Below are 18,562 nucleotides of genomic sequence, written 5' to 3'. Positions count from 1 at the left end.
CCATTTTAAAAAGGAATTCGATTCCTAGATACATAACTTTTTAAAAGTTTTCACACTTTTGTACTTTGCCGTGTTAATTGATTTTTGAAATGATTTCAAGGTACTGACTGCAACCATCTCAGTCTTGAAAGAATGAACTCATTTGGTTAACAATACTCAGTTTATCTTGGTGAGGAAGGAAGACATATTGGTAGACAAATAATGTATTTACATAAAGGATTATCTGTGGTTAAATGAATTCTTATAGTCTGTTACTTTGATGGCTGAGGTACTACATGTAAAGAGTAGATTTTTTTCAGATTTGATTTTTTTAAATCATAGAACATATTCAAAATATAATGACACTGGAAGAGTCAGTTCAACATGTGGTCATGACTGCTATTCAAGAGGTAAGTTATATCATGTTCCTATGAGTATAAAAATCCGAAACCAAATTATATAAAACTTTTAATACTTTATACTTTTCTTTTTAAAAACTTGCTCTTTGTTGTAGGCTTACTTACCCTTAGCTAGCAGGTCTTCCTTTTCTACCCCTCAAAATATTTTAAAAGGCCTTTAAGCCCAATTTTAGTACCTTTACATTTTAAAAGCTAGTTAATAAATTAATATTATCAAGTCTCTTTAAATCAGTGGTCCTCCACCTTTCCGGCATCAGGGACCAGTTTTGTGGAAGACAAATTTTCCATACAACCGGGGTGGCAGGAGCGGGGAAGGTTTTTGGATGAAACTGTTCCGCTTCAGATAATCAGGCATTAGATTCACATAAGAAGTGTTCACAGTGGAGTTTTTGCTCCTATGAGAATCCAATGCTGCTGCTGATCTGACAGTGACAAGTCCAGGTAATAATGCTCTCTTGTCTGCCGCTCACCTCCTGTGCAGCCCAGTTTTTTTTTTTTTTTGAGATGGAGTTTCACTCTGTCGCTCTATCGTCCAGGTTGGAGTACAGTGGCGTGTGATCTCGGCTCACTGCAAGTTCCGCCTCTGGGGTTCATGCCATTTACCTGCCTTAGCCTCGCAAGTAGCTGGGACTACAGGTGCCCATCACCACGCCGGGCTAATTTTTTGTATTTTTAATAGAGACGGGGTTTCACCGTGTTAGCCAGGATGGTCTCTATCTCCTGACCTCGTGATCCACCCGCCCCAGCCTCCCAAAGTGCTGGGATTACAGGCGTGGTTACAGGCGTGAGCCACCGCGCCCGGCCTGTGCAGCCCAGTTTTAACAGGCCACGGACTGGTACCAGTCCGTGGCCTGGGGGTTGGGGACCCTTCCTTTAAATAACTTCAGCTAAACAGGAAATGCAGGATAAACAGTCTCTGACCTGACAGGAGTTTTTCTTTTTTCTTTTTTTTTCTGCCAGTTATGATAATCTTTCCTGAATTTTTCATTTATATATACCATATGCATTTTCAAAATGTTAGATCTGTGAGCAAATATGGTGATACTTAGGTTTTAGAGCCAGGAAGCTGGATTAAAGCTAGTCTAGTTATGTAAGTGGAGCCAGGAAGGATTCAGAATTAATGTGATGCAGTGTTGATTCTTAATATCAGCTTAAAAGGCTGAGATGGAGTGCAGAGGAGACCTCAGGAAAAGCAGAGTTTGGAAGGGGCATGACTTAGAGGGAGACATCATACAGGACTTTGGTAGTCTGTACTCCCTGAGTTTGCATTGTTGGTTTGGATTCAGAGCGTCCCTGTACATAAGTAAATCTGCCTTTCATCTCAAAGAGTTATTTTACAGGATTTTTTTTCATATAATCGTAACTTCTACTTTTAAAATGACTTCTCAAAAAGGCTGCATTTAAAAAGTATTAACTTACGAATCCCTTTTAAAATTATTTAATGTGTTCACTCTTCATCAGTAATATGTCTTTTAGAAATTGTATTGAAATTCTTCAGTACACAAGTATTTTGAATATATCTATGTATTTAAAGCACAGTTTACTTAGGTGTCCTCACTAATATGCTTGAATTTGTGTTATTAAGTTAAACCTCCAATAAAGTTTTTATCTGAATAGTGTTCTAAGAATCCTCAAATTAAGGCAAGGAAAAGCTAAATATAAATCATTTTACTATCCTTTCAAGAAAATATATTTTACTTCATAAACATCACATTGTTATACTTAATTTTATTATTTTAATTTCCTAGTTGATGAGTAAAGAAATATTGAGCTTTCCTCTGAATGATGCTGTTGGAGAATTGGAGCAACAGGTGAGTAATTTAGTATGGAAGAAAAATGTTGAAAGCAATGTTAGGGTTTTTTTGCCAATTACTCTCATAAGGCTTACAAAAAGAGCATATACAAGAATATTTTCTTCCATGAAATTTAGTTGATTCTTCTGCAAGATCCCAATTGAATGGAAGTGGTGTTGGTCTCCAGAGGTTTTTGTGATCATGTTGAAAGAGTTGAGTGACATTGAACATTCTTTCTGACACTTGTAATGTAGTTTGGACCATGCTGTATGGTTACACAGTAAAACAGAGGACAATTAAAAACAAACTCTGCTAAGTTTTTATTTATCTAGTAATGTAATTTTTTTCACTGTTGCTCTCCTCTCACTTGATATTGAAGAAACAGATCAAAGGCCCTGTATTCAAGGCTCCTTTCTTTCAGGACTGTTTTATGGGGGGAAAAGACACTCTTCTCCCATTTGTAACCCAGTATGGGTTATAGAATAAAGGGTAAGAGGAGAGGCAAATGCATTAAGTACTTTTTGTGTTATATTTTTAGACACATCTTCGTTTATGATTGTCACCAGTCATCTCAAGAAGTATTTCAAAAGAAAATGTTTAAAGAAATAATTTATTTAAATGTAAACTTGCCGTGTTTTTTTCTAAACTTTTTTTCTGTAATAAAACTAAACAATGCCTTCTCTAATACTTGTAAAAGTAATTTGCAGGGATTTACATAAAATTTACTTCTGTGGGACCATAGCCTTCAATGTTAATGAGGTCATGTAAATATAATTCACACAAAGACAACAAATTAAGACTCATTTATTATTATTATTATTATAATACTTCAAGTTCTGGGTTACACATGTAGAACATGAGGTTTTGTTACATAGGTATACATGTGTCATAGTGGTTTGCTGCTCTCATCAACCTGTTACTTACATTAGGTATTTCTCCTAATGTTATCCCTCCCCTAGCCCCCACCCCCAACAGGCCCTTGTGTGTGATGCTCCCCTCCTTGTGCCCATGTGTTCTTATTGTTGAACTCTCACTTATGAGTGAGAACACGTAGTGTTTGGTTTTCTGATCTTGCGATAGTTTGCTGAGAATGATGGTTTCCAGCTTCATCCATGTCCCTGCAAAGGACATGAACTCATCCTTTTTTATGGTTGCATAGTATTCCATGTTGTGTATGTGCCATATTTTCTTAATCCAGTTTATCTTTGATGGACATTTGGGTTGGTTCCAAGTCTTTGCTATTGTGAATAGAGCTGCAATAAACATACATGTGCATGTATCTTTATCGTAGAATGATTTATAATCCTTTGGGTATATGCCCAGTAATGGGATTGCTGGGTCAAATGGTATTTCTAGTTCTAGGTCCTTGAGGAATTGCCACACTGTCTTCCAGAATTGTTGAACTAATTTACACTCCCAACAAGTGTAAAAGTGTTCGTATTTTTCACAACCTTTCCAGCATCTGTTGTTTCCTGACTTGTTAATGATCGCCATTCTAACTGGTGTGAGATGGTATCTCATTGTGGTTTTGATTTGCATTTCTCTAATGACCTGTGATGATGAGCATTTTTTATATGTCTGTTGGCTGCATAAATGTCATCTTTTGAGAAGTTTCTGATCATATCCTTTGCACATTTTTTGATGGGGTGGTTTGCTTTTTTCTTGTAAACTTGTTTAAGTTCTTTGTAGATTCTGGATATTAGCCCTTTGTCAGATGGATAGGTTGCAAAAATTTTCTTCCATTCTGTAGGTTGCCTATTCACTCTGATGATAGTTTCTTTGGCTGTGCAGAAGCTCGTTAGTTTAATTACATCCTATTTGTCAAGTTTGGCTTTTGTTGCCATTGCTTTTGGGTTTTAGGCATGAAGTCCTTGCCCATACCTATGTCCTGAATGGCATTGCCCAGGTTTTCTTCTAGAATTTTTATGGTCCTACGTCTTACCTTTAAGTCTTTGATCCATCTTGAGTTGATTTTTGTATAAGGTGTAAGGAAGGGGTCCAGTTTCAGTTTTCTGCATATGGCTAGCCAGTTTTCCCAACACCATTTATTAAACAGGGAATCTTTTCCCCATTGCTTGTGTGTGTCAGGTTTATCAAAGATCAGGTGGTGGTAGATGTGTGGTGTTATTTCTGAGGCCTCTGTTCTGTTCCATTGGTCTATATATCTGTTTTGGTACCACTACCATGTCGTTTTTGTTACTGTAGCCTTGTAGTAAAATTTGAAGTCAGGTAACGTGATGCCTCCTGCTTTGTTCTTCTTGCCCACAATTGTCTTGGCTACGTGGGCTCTTTTTGGTTCCGTATGAAGTTTAAAGTAGTCATTTCCAGTTCCATGAAGAAAGTGGTAGCTTGATGCGGATAGCATTGAATCTATAAATTACTTTGGGCAGTAAGGCCATTTTCATGGTATTGATTCTTCCTATCCATGAGCATGGAATGTTTTTCCATTTGTTTGTGTCCTCTCTTATTTCCTTGAGCAGTGGTTTGTAGTTATCCTTGAAGAGGTTCTTCACATTCCTTGTAAGTTGTATTCCTAGTATTTTATTCTCTTAGTAGCAATTGTGAATGGGAGTTCACTCATGATTTAGCTCTCTGTTTGTCTGTTATTGGTGTATAGGAATGCTTGTGATTTTTGCACATTGATTTTGTATCCTGAGACTTTGCTGAAGTTGCTTATCAGCTTAAGGAGATTTTGGGCTGGTATGATGGGGTTTTCTAAATATACAATCATGCAAACAGGGACAATTTGACTTCCTCTCTTCCTATTTGAATACCCTTTATTGCTTTCTCTTGCCTGATTGCCCTGGACAGAACTTCCAATAATATGATGAATAGGAGTGGTGAGAGAGGGCATCTTTGTCTTGTGCCGGTTTTCAAAGGGAATGCTTCCAGGTTTTGCTCATTCAGTATGATATTGGCTGTGGGTTTGTCATAAATAGCTCTTAATGTTTAGATACGTTCCACTGATACCTAGTTTTTTGAGAGTTTTTAGCATGAAAGGCTGTTGAATTTTGTTAAAGGACTTTTCTGCATCTATTGAGATAATCATGTGGTTTTTGTCATTGGTTCTGTTTATGTGATGGATTATGTTTATTGATTTGCGTATGTTGAACCCAGCCTTGCATCCCAGGGATGAAGCTGACTTGGTCGTGGTGGATGAGCTTTTTGATGTGCTGCTGGATTTGGTTTGCCAGTATTTTGTTGAGGATTTTCACATCAATGTTCATCAGGGACATTGGCGTAAAATTCTTTTTCTGTTGTAAGACTCATTTGTTAATAGGTAAATTTAAAAAATAATTTCCCATATCAGTGTATATGTGTGTTGTGAGAAGAGTATATTTTTTCTATTTTTCTATATTTGTGTCAAAACACGATTTACTAAGATTTAGGACATTTTGTATTTCAGCTTAAAAAAGCCTTGGAAGAACTTCAGGAAGCACTAGCAGAAAAAGAAGAGCTGAGGCAAAGATGTGAAGAATTGGATATGCAGGTACGGGAAAAAACCCTGAGCTGAGAAAAACTTCCTCTTTAAGTTTACAGAAGTTTTTTATTGTAATTAATTAGTTGGCACTATGTTTTATAGATTAGGTTTCACTTCATGGAGGGAACATTAAAAGGATTTGTTATAGGCTTGAATATTCAAGCATGAATTTCATAAATACTTTCCTCTGATAGTTGAAATTTGCTGGCTTAACTTTCTTTGAGAAAATCACTCTACTAATTGTAGAATTTCAACTATTTAGATAAGGACTCCATTTTCATTTTTGTAAAATGGGAAAATTAAAGTTTCTACTTCATATTGTATATGTGAATATTAAATAGAGGTAATTTATTAAAGTATTAAGTGGTGCCTGACACTTCTCCCACCAATATATTCAAGTACATGTTCATATATATGTATGTAGTCTCTTACGGCAAGTTTTTGCTAACATGTATGAATATATGAACATGTGTGTTTATAATCTTATATGCACATGTATGTTAAAATGAACTTGGCATGAGCAAGATAGTTAATGATTAAGAGGTTAGATTGTCAAACCAGGCTACCTACATTCAGTACCTGGTCATATTACTAGCTGGTTATTTGCTCCAGGCACATTACTTAATTATTCTGTACTTCAGTTTTTTCTTTTGAGAAATGGAGTGATGATAGCATATATCTCCCAGAGTCGTCGTGAGGGTTAAATGAGTTTATATATATAGCACTTAGAGCCTGGCACAGAAGTGCTATGTATATTGTTTGCATATGATGTTACTGTTACATCAAAATACAAATGTGCATATTATGCAATAAGTCTAGAAAAAGGTGTACAGAAGGTTAAGTGTACCTTCATAATATGCTGTATGTAAATGGCATTTTTTTGTTTAAATAATGAGCTATTTGTAGTTGATTCTCTGAAAAGTATAAGGGCAAGGAGCAAAGATGTGGTAGTATTATCCTTGCTAGAGGAAGTAAATATCTAAAATGACAGGGCTGGATAATGCTTCTAACCCTCAAGCATTTGCAAATAAGGAAAAGGAAAAGACTTGGTTAGGGTGACTAGTCACTTAGTGCAGTGGGAGCACTGGAATTCAGGTCTTCTAAATTCATCCGTAGAAACCAGTCCTCTGTATTTGAACAAAGTAAGTGTCTCAAGTAGGGGAAATTTAATCTGTTCTCCTTCACACCTTTCCTAACTGCACATTGTAACATACACCTTCAAACACATGCAAAGTACCTGAAATGTGTTCATTTTAAATAGGATCATATTCACCCTGTAAAATACTTCATAGGAAGATTGAGCCATTCAGATATTACCATTCTCTCATAGGATCTAAGTACAGTCTTCTGAGAAATTCTTATTCAATAAAGAACACAAAATTCCACATTTAAAGATTTATGTGTTTGTAACAAATAATGAAGGGTATATGATCTGCTTTTAGGTGAAAAGTGCAGAAATCCCAAACAGAGAGAGACAGAGGCAGGTGCAGATGGAACTTATCACCATGAGAGCTTGCTGAAGGAGATGCCTGACCAGCGCTCTGAGTCATGGTTCTAGGGTGGGAACAAGGAATGTGCCTGTCTGGCACCCTCCTTACTCATGTCTGTGCCAGAAATGCCTCTGAAGCTACATTGAAGCATACGGATAGGAGCAAGATTGGTTATTCACCAGGTGTTCAAACCTAAAATTTGCCCTTGGTCTTATTCTGTTTTAGAGGAGTCCTACCCAGTTTTGATGACTGAGGGTGTTGTTTTTCCTCTGTCAGTCATTTTTTGACAGCCCCTACACTCAAGCTAGAATGAGATATTTTCTTCTTTGTGCCCTACCCTTACCCTATAGTGTACTTCTATCAAAGCACCTTCAACATCTTCTACATAATTGTTTATATTTCTACTGTAAGGGTCTTAAGGGCAGAAACTCTTTATTCTTTTTTGTATCTGAATCACTTTGAATTATTATGCATGGCAGGTAATAGTAGTCATTAAACAGTTTACATAATAGGCATGGGTGCATGCATTGAATTTAGGGACATAAAGTTATTTCTTTATATTGTCTGCCCAGGAACAGTTTCCCAGACTTTGTATTTCTCATTTAGAAGACAGTAACTTGCCTATATACTATGTTCAGGGCAATCATTTGATGTTAATTTCCTATTCTTTGTGTCAACGTGTAGTCATATTTACATAACTGGATTGAATTACATGTTTTGAAAATATGGATAGCAAACTTGTTCAGTAATACATTGGAAATCAGAAAAGGTTAATCAATGGTTTTTCAAACTAATTCTTAATCATATGTAAAACTTCTGGCCTTATGAAAAGACACAGCCTTAGCTATGCATTTTTAAAGATGTTTTTAAATGGAAAAGAAGTAGAACCAGGAGAGAAAATCACGCATGTTTTAAAAATATGAGTAAAAAAAGTTGCTCCAGGTATTGATATTGATGTGGTTCTATACTAAGATGTTTTTATTCATTTTAAATCATAAGCAAACAGTTTAAATGTGCAAATGGAAACAGCTTAGCTTTTTGTTATTGATTCATTAACTAAATGTGCTTATTTCTTGAATATGTGATGTGTGACTGACAATTGTATACTCCAAACCTATCATGATAACTTTGAACATACGTGTGTATATTTTGGCTTAGTAGGTGACATCGTTCTATAAATTAGTTTATACCTAAAAGGGGAGACAAATTAATTTTTTGAAGTTTCATTTGTGCATCCAATTTTAGAGACTTGAAAACATTTTCTTCCCCAAAGGCAGGCATAGCATTTTAAAGATATAGTTACTGTATTTTCTCCATATGTGTATTGATTTGATTTCTTTTGTTTGACTTAAACGTCCTAGACTCTGAATTCTACATTCAGAAGGATCCTTAGAACTCATCTAGTATGACAGACCAAGCTATTTAATGGCTTAGTCAGATCTAGAATCTGAACTCTAGACTCTAATAAGAGTTTTTATTTGTTTGTTTTTTCTACTGGTGCTTATGTGCGTGTATTTGTTTCTTAGGTGACTACACTTCAAGATGAAAAGAATTCTCTGGTTTCTGAAAATGAGATGATGAATGAAAAACTTGACCAGTTGGATGGCTCTTTTGATGATCCAAACACAGTGGTTGCAAAAAAGTATTTTCATGCACAGTTACAACTGGAACAATTACAGGAAGAAAACTTCAGGTAGCATTTTTAATGGAAATCATTTTATGGAGTTCTGTCTATTATATTAGTAGCAAAAAGTCACAGTATTAACAACTAATTACTAAGCTTTGTTAAGCATCTTTAGGATACTGATTAAGCTCCTGAAAATACCAAATGGTATAAGTGGTTCCTGCTCTCACAGGGCTAAGATTCAGTTAGGAAGTGGGAGATACACATAAAAACAAAACCATTTAAATACGTGTTAAGGACCAAATCAAGGCCACAGGAAAGCCAATAGGAGTTCAAGGGAGTGATTGCTGAAACCTGGGGAGAATTGGAAGTTTCCCAAATAGGATAGGTAACCCTGTAATAAATGGAAAAAATGTAAATCGTAAGCCAAGTAGATGCTTTTCATTTTAACTTGTATATTCTTTAACAAAGTCGTGTATTCTTACCTTTAATAAACATTGATTATCTTTTGTGTGTTTACCACTGAGCCTTGAACTAGAAGACCTTGAGGACAGGCACTTTAATTGTACTATACATTTTTTTTGTTACTTAATTTGGATATAACTTCAAACTCACAAAACAAGTTATAAGAATACTACAAGGAACTTCTTTACACCTTTTACTCAGGTTCAACATTTATTTTCCAGTTTTCTCCATTTGCTTTAGCAGTCTCTGTATATAGTCATGTAATTTGCATATTTTTATCTGGACCGTTTGAGAGAAAGTTGGACACATGTCTCTTTACCCCTTTATATTTCAGTGCATACTTCCTAAGAATGAGGACATTCTCTTATAAGCCACGTTATTTTCACATTATTGTGAAAAATGATATAACCATTAAAATTGGGATCTTTTTCTGGACTCTCATTTCATTTCTGTTAGTAAATTTATGCCTATATGACACTATATTAATTACTGTGGTTTAGAGTATGACTTTTGAAATCTGGTAGTGTAAGTATTCCAATTTCATTCTTTCTTTTCAAAATTTGTTTTGGCTATTCTAAGTCTTTAGCATTTTCCCATAAAATTGAGAATCAGCTAGTCAGTTTCTATTAAAAACCTTTTCAGGATTATGATTTGGGTTGTATAATTGATATCTTATAGAAAATTCCTATCTATGAATGTGGTCTCATTTATTTAAGTATTTAATTTCACTCAGCAGTGCTGCTTGGGTATAATTTTATACCCAAGTATTTTATGTTTTTGATGCTATTGTGAATGCAAATTAGGATTATTGTGAAAATTTGCTGCTAATCTGTAGATAGATGTATATTGAAACTTTGATCTTACATCTTGAAACTTGTATCTTAAATATATTGAAACTTTTATATCTTGCAGAGTTTCTAAATTCACTTATTGAGCTGGTAATTTGTTTAGATTAAAAAAAAATCCATTCCTGCTGCTTTAACAAAATACCTTAGACAGGGTAATTTGCGAACAATGAAAATCTACCACTCACAGTTCTGAAGACTGGGAACTCCAAAATCAAGGCACCAGCAAATTCAGTGTCTGTTTGAGGGATCCAAGATGGTTTCCTCTTGCTGAATCCTTAGGTTCCTTTAACCTCTTTCATAAGAGCACTAATCCCATTAATGGGGACAGAGCCCTCATAACTTAATCACTTCCCCAAAAGCCCCACCTCTTAATACCACCACAATGGGGATTAGGTTTTAACATGAATTTTAGAAGAACACAGACTATGGAATCTACAGTCATTTAATCTATTAATAGAACTTTACATCTTCCTTTCATTATTTCTGTCTTGTATTTATTTTTCTTGCCTTATTGCAAGAGCAGCCATCATTGCTTTTTTCCTGGTCTTAGAAGGATCATGTGCAATTAGGATCCATCAACTATGGTGTTAGCTGTAGAGTTTTTCAATGTGCTTTTTGTCAGATTAAGGAAATTCCCCTTGTTTCCACCTTGCTAAAAGGTTTTTGTTTTTTGTTTTTGTTTTTTCAATCATGATTGGGTGTTGAGTTTTGTCTGATGATTTTTCTGCATCTTGAAAAGATGGTGTAGTTTTTCTTTTTCATTCTTTTAATGTATTGATTGATTTTTGAATGTTAAAAACCTACATTCTGGAGATAAACCACTTTGTTCGTATTTTATTCTATATATGACTAGATTCAGTTAATAATTTAAAATAATTTTTGTAACTGTCTTTATAATAGATACTGGTCTGACTTTTGTCTCTTGTAATGTCTTGTTCAGGATTTGTTATCAGACTTCTACGTCTTATAGAATAACTGAGGCATATTCTCTCTTCTATTTTATGAGTTTATGTAAAAATGTTATTTCTTTCTGAAATTTTGATACAGTTTATCAGTAACACAATTTGGACCTATGGTTTTCTTTGTGAGTGGATTTTTACTGACAAATTTAATTTCTTTAATGGTCATAGGGCTTTTCAGATTTCCTATTTCATCTTGTGTCAGTTTGGTAAGTTCTGTTTTTTAGTGTATATGTTTATTTAAGTTGTTGAACTTATTGACATGAAGTTGTTCATAATATTCTCTTCTTATCCTTAAAATTCAGTGTATATCTTTATTTAAGTTATTGAATTTATCGACATGAAGTTGTTCATAATATTCTCTTTTTATCCTTATAATGACTGTGGCAGATGTGATGATACATACTCTTTTACATTCCTGATATTGCTTGGGTTTTCTTTCTTTTTTCTTGATCACTCTTGCTAGAGGTTCATCAGTTTTCTTAATATTTCAAACATCCTTTATTGGCTTTCTATATTATTGGTTTTAGATTTCTTTCTTTATACTTTCTTTGGATTTATGTTTCTCTTCTTTCTCTAGCTTCTTAAAGTTGAAACTTAGATCATTGATTTTAAGCCTTTCTTTCTTTCCAACATAAACCTTTAAAACTGAGAGGCACTGGTTTAGTGTTGTCCCCCAAATTTGATTGCTTGTCTTTTTGTTATTGTTTAGTTTGAAACATTTTCTAAATTCCATTGTGATTTTTTTTCTTGACTTGTGGGTTATTTAGGAATGTGTTGTTTAATTTACAAAGATTTAAAGCTTTTCTAGACTTCTTATTGTGACTGATTTCTAATTTAATTAACCTTTATTATTAGAGAATATGTTCCATGATATTTCAGTCTTTTGGCATTTATTGATACATGTTTTATTCATCATCAAATATTTTATTGTGTTGAGTGTTATATATGCATTTGCATATATAGTCATGCAAGTTATATAATTATGTAATTATAACAAATCGTAGAAGTTATAAATACTTACTTTTTTATTTGTTTAAGGCTCGAAGCTGCAAAAGATGATTACCGTGTTCACTGTGAAGAACTTGAAAAGCAGCTAATCGAATTCCAGCATAGGAATGATGAACTGACTAGTCTTGCGGAAGAAACAAGAGCCCTGAAAGATGAAATAGATGTTCTTAGGTATAGCATGTCTTAAAAAGTATAATTATGCCATTTCTGAGCTATTTAGTTAATCCAACTATTTCATATTTTAATCAGGGATTCATAGGATTATTCCTGTATGTCAAGTATTGATCAGTTTTTAATCCAGGCTGATAGTTTTAACTTCTTTTATGTTTGTTGTTTGGGCTTGCAGTTCATGGATAATACTCAATTCTTCTGAAGACATTTTCACATTAGAACCCATAAATCCAGAATGAGGCCTTTAATTAAAATTTTGTAAACGGAGTACTTATAGATATGTTTAACTTGACTTGCTTGTACCTATCATATTTTGTGAAATTTTTGTGTAAGGAAATGTATTCTCAATCCATATTTTGACATTTAATAAACTATAGATCAAATATAGGCAAGAATCCTAACTTTCTTTTAGAGAGGATTGTCATTTGGCAATATAAAGTTTATATTTACTTTTTTCTTATGAAATGTTACTCAGTGAACAGTCTGTCCACGTGATCTTTATTTTTTTTGTTAATTTTTCTTAATTATTTTTTGTAGTTCCTAATACTCATTTGAAACAAAATTTGTGTAACCATTAATTTGGACCTGCTTGTGATAGTGAAGTGATTTGGTTTATTTGTTTATTTATTTATATATTTAAGTCAGGTAAGCACAGCTCCAAAGGGAAGTGCTTTGCCTGACAAGTTTATAAATTTAGTCAGCTTCTTAAATACAGTAAGTCAAATACTTAGAAGGAAACTATGCTGAATGTTATACACAAAGGAAGGTTGGCCTGTAAGCTGCAGAGCAGCTGAATTGTTTAATTTTATGTACAAAATTATTATTTTTATTCATTATGCTAATATATGAAATAGTTTGATAATTTAGTGTGTCAGGTGTGAAGCATTTTTATTTTGATGGCTTTATACCAAAGAGGTTGAACTTTAAATGGATTTAGGCTGGAGTCTGTTTCCAAAGTTCTCACAATGTTTACAGTTTCCTCTTCTCACTCACTCTCATTTAGTTTTCTTTTTTCTTTTTTGTGATAGTTTGGAAGATTCATTTTACAGCCAGAGTAAAATTATGAGTATATAGTAGTTTATATACAGTAATGCTTAGTCTTTATTGTTATAGGGCTACCTCTGATAAAGCAAATAAACTGGAGTCAACAGTTGAGATATATCGTCAGAAGCTACAAGATCTGAATGACCTTCGCAAACAGGTGAAAACTTTACAGGAAACCAACATGATGTATATGCATAATACAGTCAGTTTAGAAGAAGAATTAAAAAAAGCAAATGCAGCACGTACACAATTAGAAACATACAAAAGGCAGGTAAGAAACATCTTAATTTTTCATTGATAGAATTGTAAGAGTTTGTTATTCCTTTTGATTTCTTAAGAATGGTAAAGAAATTGAGAAGCATTCCATGTAATAAACTATGAACTTACTCTGATGAATTTCTTTCTTTAATTTTAATTCAAGGATTGATAATTGAGTTTGAGTTATCTGGGTCTTTTACCTTTTTACTACCTTCTGAAATTATTTTTTCTTTTGAGATTTTATTGTTTATTAGCATTTCTGGTAAGCAGGATTAATGCCTTAGAGAATGGAGCTGTAACCTGAAATATTCTGTTTTGCTGTTTACTAAATAACATTAGGAGGCTGACTTTTAATTTTTTTGGCTAAACTATTTGATTATTTTTAATTTTATGTTAATTCTTGTCTATGTGTTATTTTCCACAAGTATTTAGAATTAGACTGCAATTTTAGTATAGATATTTTATTCCTAATCAGTTTTTCATTTACTTAATTCTGAAAGACTGTTGAGATTTATGCACTTATATACTTTTAAGGACTTTTTTTCCTTTTGTTTCTGACATTAGGTTCAAGATCTTCACGTTAAACTTTCCTCTGAATCCAAAAGGGCAGACACACTAGCGTTTGAAATGAAACGGCTTGAAGAAAAACATGAAGCTTTACTTAAGGAAAAAGAGGTAAACAAAGATATAATTGATAAGGAATATTTCATTGTTCTTTTAGTTTTGTAATGCCCTTGCTGTTTCTATAATGGTGGTGATGTCAACCAGTTCTGTCTTCCTCCAAATTGAATTTTTTGACATAGAAGTGTCTTGTAAAAATGACTTACATCTTCATTCAGTTTTTAAAGTTTTCTTCCCAATGGTAGATGAAATGATAGAGCCAAGGTCATAAGTCTCAATGAATATTTTCTGATTCTAGTCTGTCAGTTGCTTGGGATCAAGGACCATAGATAATAATTTTGTATTGGCTTTATTAAGATTTAATTGATGTATCATAAATGTCACCTAAGGTATACAAGTCAGTGGTTTTTAGTATATTCACAGAGTTGTATTACCATCATCATAATCATACTTTAGAACACTGCTATCACTCTAAAAAGAAACCTCATGTCGGTCACCATTTACCCTGCACTCTAATCCTCTCATCCCTACTCTTAGCAGCTGTTAATCTACTTGCTGTCTACAGATTTTCCTAGTCCTTCTAGAATATGTAATCATACACTTGGTGATTTTTGTGACTGACTCTTGCAAGGTTCATCTGTGTTGTAGCATGTATCAGTGCTTTATCATTTTTATTGCCGAATAATGCCCCATTGTATGGATATACGGCATTTTGTTTATCCATTCACGCGTTTATGAACATTTGGGTTGTTTTTGATTTTTGGCTGTTATGAATAATGCTGCTATGAATGTTTATGTGCAAATTTTTATTTAGATATATTTTCATTTTTCTTGAGTGTATAGGCTGAAATGGTATTGATGGGTCATATGGTAACCATGCTTAACTTCACATCTTTATCAACACTTATTATCTTTTTGATTTTAGCTATCCTAGTGGATATAAAATGGCCTGTCGTTGTGTTTTTGATTTGCATTTCTCTACTGACTAATGTCGTTGAGCATCTTTTTTGTACTTATTAGCCATTTGTATATCTTCCTTGGAAAAATGCCTCTTCAAATCCTTTCCCCGTGTTTTACTTAGGTTATATGCTTTTTAATTATTGAGTTGGAATAGTTTTTTATATATTCTAGATACAAGTTCCTTGTCACATATATGATTCGCAATTTTTTTTCTATTCTATGTGTTGTCATCCCACTTTCTTGATGATATAGTTTGCAGCACCAAGTATTACATTTTGATGAGATCAGAGTTACTTGTTTTTCCTTTTGTTGCTTGTCCTTTTTGGGTGATGTTTGTAAAAAAAAACATTGTGTAAGCTAAGGTACAAGAATTTATCCTGTGTTTTTCATTTAAACAGTTTTATGGTTTTAGCCCTTATATTTAGTCTGTGATCCATTTTGTATATGGTTTGAGGTAGGCATCTGACTTTATTCTTTTGTGTGTTGATATCCAGTTGTCCCAGTACCACCAGTTGATAAAACTATTCTTACTACATCGAATTGCTTTGGTATTCTTGTTAAAAATCACTTGGCCATCATACTTTAATAGTGTATACATGTCGTTATACATTAATGAAAATGCATAGGGGTGTATAACAAAAAGAGTAAACCACAGTATAAATGATGGACTTTAGTTAATAACAGTGTATCAACATTGGCTCATCAGTTCTAACATATTACCACACAAATGCAAGATAGTAATAATAGGGGAGACCAGAGTGAGAAGAGGGTAAGAGGAATATAAAGGAACTCTGTATTTAATTTTTCCAAAAACCTAAAACTGCTTAGAAAATAACCTCTATTAATTAAGAAGGTTTAAAAAATCATGTGATCATAAATGTAAGGGTTTATTTGTGGTCTTTTAATGGTTTATTACTGGTCTTTATGTCTAATCTTATGCTACTACCACACTCATATATTGATTATTGATTACTGTAGTTTTGTAGTTAAGTTTTGAAATTGGAAAGGGTGAGTTTTCAAACTTTATTATTCTTCAAGGCTGTTTTTGTTATTCTGACTCCCAAGCATTTTCATGTGAATCTTAAAATCAGCTTGTCAACTCTGGCAAAAAAAAAAAAAAAAGGCAGCTGAGATTTTTGTAAGAACGTCTTAATCTGTAGATTAATTTAGAAATGTTGCCACTTAACAGTATTAATTTTCTTATCCATGAATGTGGGATATCATTTCATTTATTTAGATCTTAAGTGTCCTTCAACAATGTTTTATAGTTTTCAATGTGCAAGACTGGCACCTTTTAAACATGTATTCCTAAGTGTTTCATTGTTTTTGTTGTTATTTTAAATAAAATTCTTTTATCAAGATCATTTTTGGATTTGTTTACTGCTAATATATAGAAATTTAATGGAGTTTTGTGCATTGATCATGAATCTTCCAGACTTGTTGAATTTGTTTACTAGTTATAGTTTTTAGGTAAGTTTCTCAGGATTTTCTATATATAAAATTAGGACGTCTGCAAATAGAATTGGTTTTACTTCTTCATTTGCAATCCTGATACTTTTTATTTTTCTTGCTAAATTGTACTGGCTAGAATTGTCAGTATGATGTTAAATAAAAGTGGAAAGAACAGATATCATTCTTTAGGTTCTGATCTTAGGGGAAGAGCATCGAATTTTTCACCGTTATGTATGATATTAGCTGTGAGTTATTTCTTTTCATTTTTGTTTTTGGATGCCCTCTGTAAGGTTGAAGAAGTTTCCTTCTATTTGTAGTTTGTTGCATTCTGTTATAAAAGAGTATTGGATTGTGTCAGATGCTTTTTCTGGATCAATGAGATGATATATAGTATTTGTACTTTATTATATTAATATGATGTATTACATTGATTTTTTTTTAAACCGATCTTGCATTACTGAGATAAATTCAACTTGTTCATAATATATACTTTAAAAAGTATGTTGCCAGATTCAGTTTGCAAATATTTCATTGAAGATTTTTCCATAGGTATTATAAGGGATATTGGTTTGTAATGTACTTGTGAGGCCATCACCTGGTTTTGGTATCACTGGCCACACAGAGTGAGTTGAGACACTTTCCCACATTTTTATGTTTTGGGAAAGCTCATGAAAATTGGTATTAATTCTTCTTTAAATCTTTTGTGGAGTTCAGTTTTCTGGACCTGAGCTTTATTTGTAGGAAGTTAACAAATTACTGATTCAATCTTTTTAGTTGCTGTAGGTCTATTCAGCTATTCTGTGACTTCTTGAGCTAGTGTTACTAATTTGTGTCTGTCTAGAGATTTGTCAATTTAATTTATCTAATTTATTGGCATACAGTTGTCTATTGTTGTTTCTTCTTCATTCCTGTGAGAAACCAGGGAATTTTGCTAAGTAGTGATATCCTCTCCTTTATTTGTGATTTCTGTAATTTGAATTTCTCTGTTTTTTTTTTTTTCTTGATTTGTTTCGCTAAAGATTTTTCAATTTTGTTCATCTTTTCAAAGAACTAACTTGTGGTTTTACAATTTGTTTTCTATTCTCTATTTTATTTATTTTTACTCTAATCTTTAATAATTTATTGGCAAAGGAACAGAAATTCCTTTGTATGTAAGTATTTTTTTTCTAGTTAAGATAGAAAGTTAAGTTACTGATTTGGAATTTTTCTTGATTTTTTTTAAAATATAGATACAGCTGTAAATTTGCCTCAGGATTTATTTTGCTACGTTATGTGTTTTGGCATATTGCATTTTTGTTTAATTCTTTTGAATTTATTTTCCCTTATGATTTCTTCTTTGACACATTGGTTACTTATGAGTGTCTTGCTCAATTTTCACATATATTTGTGAATATCCTAAATCTCCTTGTGTCATTGATTTATTTAATTCCATTGTGGTCAGAGAACATTCAGTCCTTTTAAATTTATTGAGCCCTGTTTTATGGCCTACCATATGGTCTGTTCTGTAGAGTGTTCCATGTGGATTTTTTAAAAAATGTGTATTCTACTGTTGGGTAAAGTATTTATATGTCAGTTAGGTCTAGTTGGTTTATAGTATTGTTCAAGTATTCTACCTTGAATCTTTTTGTATAGTTCTATCTATTATTGAAATTAGGATACAGATATTTCCAATTGTTGTTACATCATCTCTTTTTCCCTTTAATTTCGTCAATTTTTACCTTGTGTATTTTAGGTCTGCTAGATTCATTTATGTTTGTAATTGTTATATCTTCCTGATAGATTGATTTTTCTAATGTCTCTCTTTTTTCTGGTTACCGTATTGTCTTAAAGTCTGTTTTGTTTAATATTAATATAGTCCTGTATCTTTCTTTTGGTTACTGTTTGCATCATTTTTTTCACCCTTTTGTTTTCAAACTATATTTGTGTCTTTGATACTAAGGTCTATTTCTTTCACTTAGCATTTACTTAGATCGTTTTTAATCAATTC

At 33.0% G+C, this 18,562-nt stretch overlaps 1 protein-coding gene across 1 annotated transcript in view; it reads left to right on the top strand.

Annotated features, from left to right (window-relative positions):
• The window catches only part of HOOK1 (hook microtubule tethering protein 1), a 69,357-nt gene that overhangs the window by 21,766 nt on the left and 29,029 nt on the right, over positions 1-18,562 (top strand). The window contains exons 6-12 of the mRNA XM_007978538.3: positions 322-389; positions 2,147-2,209; positions 5,598-5,681; positions 8,689-8,855; positions 12,100-12,240; positions 13,354-13,555; positions 14,107-14,217. Coding sequence (XP_007976729.3) covers positions 322-389; positions 2,147-2,209; positions 5,598-5,681; positions 8,689-8,855; positions 12,100-12,240; positions 13,354-13,555; positions 14,107-14,217 — 836 coding nt within the window. The remainder of the gene's footprint in view (positions 1-321; positions 390-2,146; positions 2,210-5,597; positions 5,682-8,688; positions 8,856-12,099; positions 12,241-13,353; positions 13,556-14,106; positions 14,218-18,562) is intronic.

This window comes from Chlorocebus sabaeus, chromosome 20, assembly GCF_047675955.1.
Source record: "Chlorocebus sabaeus isolate Y175 chromosome 20, mChlSab1.0.hap1, whole genome shotgun sequence".
In the NCBI taxonomy this organism is placed as follows: Eukaryota; Metazoa; Chordata; class Mammalia; order Primates; family Cercopithecidae; genus Chlorocebus; species Chlorocebus sabaeus.
Note: the sequence above shows the minus strand (reverse complement) of the source record. Positions and strands in the feature narration are given on the sequence as shown.